The sequence below is a fragment of the Pediculus humanus genome, genomic scaffold, assembly GCF_000006295.1.
Source record: "Pediculus humanus corporis 1103172108281 genomic scaffold, whole genome shotgun sequence".
Taxonomy (NCBI): domain Eukaryota; kingdom Metazoa; phylum Arthropoda; class Insecta; order Psocodea; family Pediculidae; genus Pediculus; species Pediculus humanus.
Genome location: NW_002987850.1, coordinates 711,281 through 718,012, shown reverse-complemented (window position 1 = coordinate 718,012; position 6,732 = coordinate 711,281). Strand labels below are relative to the sequence as shown.

At 29.7% G+C, this 6,732-nt stretch overlaps 1 protein-coding gene across 1 annotated transcript; it reads left to right on the top strand.

The window, feature by feature from the left end:
* Positions 1 to 3,049: 3,049 nt before the first annotated feature.
* Phum_PHUM512580 (uncharacterized protein) lies at positions 3,050 to 5,198 on the top strand (the record flags this gene model as incomplete). Its single annotated transcript, XM_002431068.1, has 5 exons — positions 3,050 to 3,063; positions 3,103 to 3,203; positions 3,316 to 3,665; positions 4,828 to 4,989; positions 5,175 to 5,198. 5 exons carry the CDS (start codon positions 3,050 to 3,052, stop codon positions 5,196 to 5,198), a joined length of 651 nt encoding a protein of 216 aa, XP_002431113.1.
* Between the last annotated feature and the right edge of the window lie 1,534 nt (positions 5,199 to 6,732).

The following is a 6,732-nucleotide window of genomic DNA, read 5'->3' as shown; positions in this document are numbered from 1 at the left end:
ATGTTTTTCTATACGGCACCGCCACCACCGCGACCACCACCACCATCACCATCACCATCCCCGCGACCTTTTAAACCCGTCGAAGACATCGGATCCGATTGATTTATTCCCTTTTGTAAAGAAGAAGAAGAAGATGAAGATGAAGAAGAAGTTAAATAAGATTAATGGCGTGTTGAATTTAATATTATTATAATTTCGACAGGTATATCGATCGATATATTTCGATATATATATATACAGGAAATGTCATTTCGGAAAAGAAATGACAACGGATGTGTTGTTTGTTGTTTGTTTCGGGTTCCAACGCGGGGGACCACGAATGGACAAAAAAAAAGGAGTTTTTCGCTCTCTGGAAAACGTTGTTTGTTCTAAACAATGAATTATAAATGGGATTAATTATCGTTAAATTACCATTAAAACATTGTCCGACGATTAATAATGATAATAATTATTATTATTATTATCATAACAAGGTTCGAGATTTTACCGCGTCGATGACCCGAATCGAAAGTTGGATGTGGGTACGTACATACGTATTTACCACTTGATACATTGTTAAATAAATGTTTATAGGAATGAATACCGCGTGAGATCTCTTCTTCTCTCCTCCCCCTCTTCCCCACGCCCCCCCCCTCCACGAGGTGTATTTAAGTCTTTTAGTTCGTACCTGAGTCGTTAGATTGCTTCACCATTTTCGGATTCAATCATTTGTTGAGATGGATGGGTGGATGGATGGATGGATGGATGGTGCGAGTGCGAAGATAAATTTTTCTAACTCGTGTTTATTCCTTCGTTTTTTTTTTTTTTTTTTTTTTTTTTCCGGGATTATTGTAAAGGAAAACACGGGGAATAATTATACATGTCCGGTCAACCAATTGAAACGCGACACGTCATATAAATAATAATAATAATAATAAGTTTTCTCGCGGGTCAAACGAAAGGAGAGAAGAAAAAAAAGACACTTTGGTATTATTCTCACGACGTTGTGCATGACTTATGGCCGTGGCCGTATAATAATAATAATAATAATAACGGGAAAAAGATCAAAATTCACGCTTTCTCTCGACATTCAATTACCCCCCGACGCAAACGTTTCTTTCTCCCCTCTCCCCTCACTCTCTCTCTCTCGTGCAAGTTTTGCTACACACCCATTTCTGAGGGAATTTTTTTTTTTGAGAGAGAGAAAAATCTGTCGCCCGGAAAGAAAGAACAAACGAACGAACGTGAAAATCCTCAATTACGAGAATAATATTTTTTTTTTTTTTTTGGCGTTCTTTAGTGTTAAATTATAGACTGCAGACGAAAAATAATAATGATAATAATAATAATAATAATAGACGCCCCGAAAAAAAAGGAAAAAAAATGACCGGCTACTACTACTACTACTACTTGTTAGTCGATTTCAATTTTTTTTTTTTTTTTTTTTTTTTTTTTTTACAACACATCGTCATCGTGACTCCGTGGTAAAAAAAAAATTATTATTATTATTATTATTTTTACTTAAGGTATGGAAATACCTGAATGTAAAAAAAAAAAAAAAAAAAAATTTTAATAATTTATTATTATTATTATTATTTTCTTTCTTTTTTTTTTTTTTTTTTTTTTTTACTGCTAATGAGAAAAAAAATTTTTTTTTTTTCTCTCTTTTTTCCGGCTTTTAATTTTTTTATTTAGTTTGAATTACATAAATTTAATTTTTTTAAAAGTAGAAAGTTTTTATTATTATTATTATTATTATCATCATTATCATTATCATTATTTTTATTTTATTTTAATATGAAAAACGTAGAGTTTATTAAATATATTTTATTATTATTATTATTATTATTATTATTATTATTATTAATTGAAAGCTAATATGGAGAAGAGGAGGGGCAAAAAAAAAAAAAAAGAAAATTCGATCGCGACTTTTTTTCGTTTTTTTTTTCTTCTCAAGTTGGCAAAACTGAAATGAATCTTAGTGTGATTGTTTGTGTTGGTAACACTGCTGTTTTTGTTTTGTTTTTGCAAAGTAAAATATCTCTAAAAGATTTTTGAATAAAAAAAAGGAAAAAGTAACGGGAATATTTTGTGACTTGTTTGTGAGGGTGTGGATAAGAAGGAAAAATTATTATTATTATTATTATTATTATTATTATTATTATTATTATTATTATTATTATCATCATTTCCTTCCCCCCCTGGTTTCTCTCGTGTAATTATCATCATCGATTAAGTAATCGAAAAAAAAAAAAAACGATTTAAAACCGTGAAATTTTCACTCGGACGGACAAACGGATGAACAAACGTAAAATATTTGAGGTGTGACAAGATGATTAGTTAAAAAAAAAGGAAAATATCGAATAATCGTAATGAAAAATTGTACGAAAGGAAAACTATCGCTTTTCCGGAAAATTGTCTTCCGGTTTTCCCTCTTCGTGATTGTTTACTAATAATAATAATAATATTTATTATCTCGCATAATTTTTTTTAATTCGTTATTAAAAAATTAATTTTTTTTTTATTTTAAAGAGAGAAAGTCTTATATATATATATGTGAATTATGTCGTTTGTTGTTTGTCGTTTGTTGTGGTTGTTTAGTAAAATATCTTTAATAAATACAATGGTAAAAGCTATTATAATAATAATAACAACAACACCTTTTAAAAAAAAAAAAAAAAAAAAAAAGTGAAACGGTTGTTTAAAAAAAAAGAAAAGAGTAAATTACTCATGTCCTCAAGATATTTTTTATTTACGGGTTTAAAATTATTTTTACGAACGAATTAAAAATGTGTAATTAAAATAAATGGAGAATGAATGAATGAATGAATGAATGAATTGTAATTTTTCCTTTTCGGAATTTTCCACGCGTCGTCGTTCCGGGGAAAACAAATGTTGGAAAACAAACTTTTATTTCTTGGATTTTTTATTATTGTTTATCTCCCGAAAATTGGATCGGTGTAATGTTGGCAATAGTGAATCGGGAAATTTACGCGGGAGGGAGGGGCGGGAGGAGGAGAAGGGAAGAGAGAGAGAGAGTTATATAAGTTATTTTTTCTTTAATTTATTAATGCCCCAAACGGTGTAATTATTTATATACATATTTATTAATTATTATTAAAGGTGTGGAGAAAATGGGAAAAATTTGCGTGGGAATAAAAGATGGGAGGAGGAGGAGGAGGAGGAAGTTGGTTTTGGTATGATACCCGCGAGCGATGCCGCGAGTCTTCCTGCGTTTCCCTCCCCTCCCTTTTCTTTTCCTTCTCTCTTTTTTCTGCCAGTCAGAATGGTTTTTCGCAAAATATATTTTTAAAAAAAATTTTTTTTATATTGCAGGTGAATACATATTAAAAGATGATCTCGTCGATAACCTTAACATCAAAGATGAAATTGCGAAGGATTTGGGGCTCAAAGACGAGATAACGTCAGCTCTTGATCAACACGAAGACGACGCGAAATCCGGTTTGGAAAATAATTCCAACGGTTCCAACGGTGATTTTTTGAACGGGGAAACGGGAGATTTCGACGTCGGAGTAGGAGGAGGAGGAGGAGTAGGGGTAGGAGAAGGAGAAGTAGGGATTTCCGAAGAAACCGATTTGATACGTAAATTTTCCGATGAGGATGCGAGCGGAAGTCAAGTTCCAACCGTTTCTCTCGAAGAAGCTTTGCAATTAGTCGGTTTGGATGTAAGTAAATCGATACATTATTATTATTATTATTATCTTCATTATCATTATCATCATTATTATTATTGTTATAAAATAAATTGATCGGGAAACAAGTTAATATAAGATTCGTGTCTTTTACAAAAAAGAATTGAAATGATTAGGGTTAAATCATGTTATAAAAACGATGATGATGATGATGATATTTGGTTAATTATGAGGGCTGCTACCATCATTACAACGCGTTATTCATATTAATAATGATAATGATAATAATAATAATTCGTTAAAGTTTGTCAATAGGAAAGTAAAAAAAAAAAAAACGAGCGAGAAAGAGAGAGAAAACGATTAATAATAATAAATTTTAATTTTATATTATTTCATAACAGCAAAATTTCTCCTATTCGAGAAGGTGTTAGAAAGAGAGAGAGAGAGAGGGGGGAGAAGGGGGAAAGAGTGCGTTCAGAAAAAGATAGATGCATACTCGAAACTTTTTTTTGTTTTTTTTTTTTTCGTGAGCAAAATGTTACCTAATGAGAAATTAAAAAAAAAAAAAAAAAAAATATGTTTGTAGTTATCATTATTATTTTTACAAAAAGGAAACAAAAAATAATAATAATGATAATAATGATAATAAATACAATGGTCATTATTTTCACATTACGCGCAAAAACAAATCCAATCACGTGATAATAATTTTCTTGTCTCTCTCTCTGTTTTTCTCGCTCTCTTACATTAATTTATTTTTATTGGCAGATTGTTTGTTTGTCTTTTACGTAAAAAAAATTTATATAAAACAAACGAAATTGATTGTTGTTGTTGTTGTCGTTGTTGTCGTCGTCATTATTATTATGATTGTTTGAATTATTAGAAAAGTCTCTTCGATAAAAAATCCAGGAGCGAAAAAACAGAGAGTTCGAATTATTGGCGTGACTGTTTGTTGTTTTTACGCACGATTACGTTTGCCACGGTTTTCAACCAATGAAAAAAAAGACATATTTTCAGTTAGGGGTTGTTAGCGAAAGAGGGTAAAATTAGAAAGAGATAGATAGAAAGAGAGAGAGAGAGAGAGAGAGAGAGAGAAAGAAACTCAAAAAAGAAAGACTTAGAAAAGAGAAAAAAAGAGAGACTCAAAAAAATAAATATTTTTAATTTTTTTTTTTTTTTTGTTTTGAATTTTCAGGATTTAGAAAAATTTAAGCAACAGTTGAAAGGTTTGGGTGATGATCCAGGGGGATCATCAGAAATTGATGAAGAAGAGGAAGAAGATTTATTATTTAACGAAATGATACAAACAGCGCAATTTCACACGCCGCAATCCCCGCATTCTCGTTCCGGATTTCCGGTGAGTTTTCTATTTTTTTTTTTTCTTTTACCGGTTTTTTTTTATTATGTACGACTTACGTGGATTCTGCACAAAAAAAAAGGAAAAGACGAACAACTCAGCACATTTTTTTTCGTTTGTTTCGTTTGTTTGTTTGTTTTGGTCAAAATCAATTACGGTTAATTTTTTTTGTATCGTAATCGAAGGAAAACGATGACGGAAAAGTTTGAAAAATCCGACGCGTACGAACAAAATTTTGATTGGAATTATTATTTAAAAAAGGTAGATGAAAAGGTTATAGGTTTTATTTTTTTTCCTCTTTCTCTTCTTCCCCACTCCCTCACCCCCAAAAAAAAAACAGGAGAGGTTTGTTTGTTTTTATTTCCGTTTTATTGAATTTAACGTATTTGATTTTACGTGTCGTGTCGTTTCCCACTACTTAATAATTAAGACGTGGCCAACCGTAATTTTTTTTTTAGGCGGAGTTTGTGACACGTCACCAAAGTTTGTTTGGTGACACTTTCACACACGTTATGTTTTATTGAGGGGAGGTGGGGGTGGGGGTGGGGGTACGTTCCGTTTTTAATTTTTTTCAAATTGATCTCGATATTTTTTTTTTTTTTTACGTACCTGAAATTTTTCGATATTAGGTCGTTACAAGATCTCGGTTAAAAAAAAATTAAATTGTTTGTGTTTGTTGTGTATTTGGGCTTTGGTGAAAGCGACAATAATAATAATAATAATAATAATAATAATAATAATCAAAACGAATGCGAATGTGTTGGAAAAGGAAAGAGAATGGATTTTAATAAATGGTATTGTGAAAACTCTCGAATTTTTTTTTTTTTTTTGCTTTGCTTTGTTTGCGAACCCATTGAACGATTTCAATAGGAAACGTCAAAAAAAAATTTTTTTTTTTTTTTTTTTTCGATGTAATTCTCCTGTCAGATTTAATTAGGAGGTCAAAGATTTTAATTGATTTGTAAATTGAGTAGTAAAGTTAGCAGAAGGAAAAGAAAAAACCAAATGAGATTGAAGGGATTTATTATTATTATTATTTATTTATTTATTTTGTTTTTTTTTTTTAAATCGCGTTTGTTTATTGACGTATTTGCGTGGCTGTTTTGCGTTTTTTTTTTTTTTTTGTATTTTTTGACTTTTATTATCATTATCATTATTATTATTATTATTATTATTATTATTATTATTATTATTATTATTATTTTATTCTCTCTCTGAGATTTTGATTTGAATCCCCAACTCATAACAATTCCACATTTGTGTTTCCATGCGAAATTGCGTTACCAAAAAAAAAAAAAAAAGAAAAAAAAAAATCAATTGTTGTTGCCATTAGAGACGCCATTATTATTATTATTATTATTCTTTATTAAAAAGAATTTTTCTTTTTTTTTTTCTTTCTTTCTTTCTTTCTTTTTTTTTCTTTTCTTTCTTTCTTTTCACATTCGACAGATCATAACGGTAAAAAAAAAAAAAAAAAAAAATTATTTTTATTTTTTTTTTTTCGTTGAAATTTTTTACCCACGTAAAACTTTTTATTTTTTGAAACATTTTAAATGGGTGAAAGCACGCGGCGTGTGTTTGTTTGTTGTGGTTGTTCGTTTGTTTGTTTGTTTATATCACGAAAAACGAACGTTTTCTCATTTTAGAATGATGAAAACGAGTTGAGAAAACTTTTCAAATCTCGAATTATTTCCCTGAAATTTTTATTTTATTATTATTTTTATTAAGAAAACCCTGATTGAT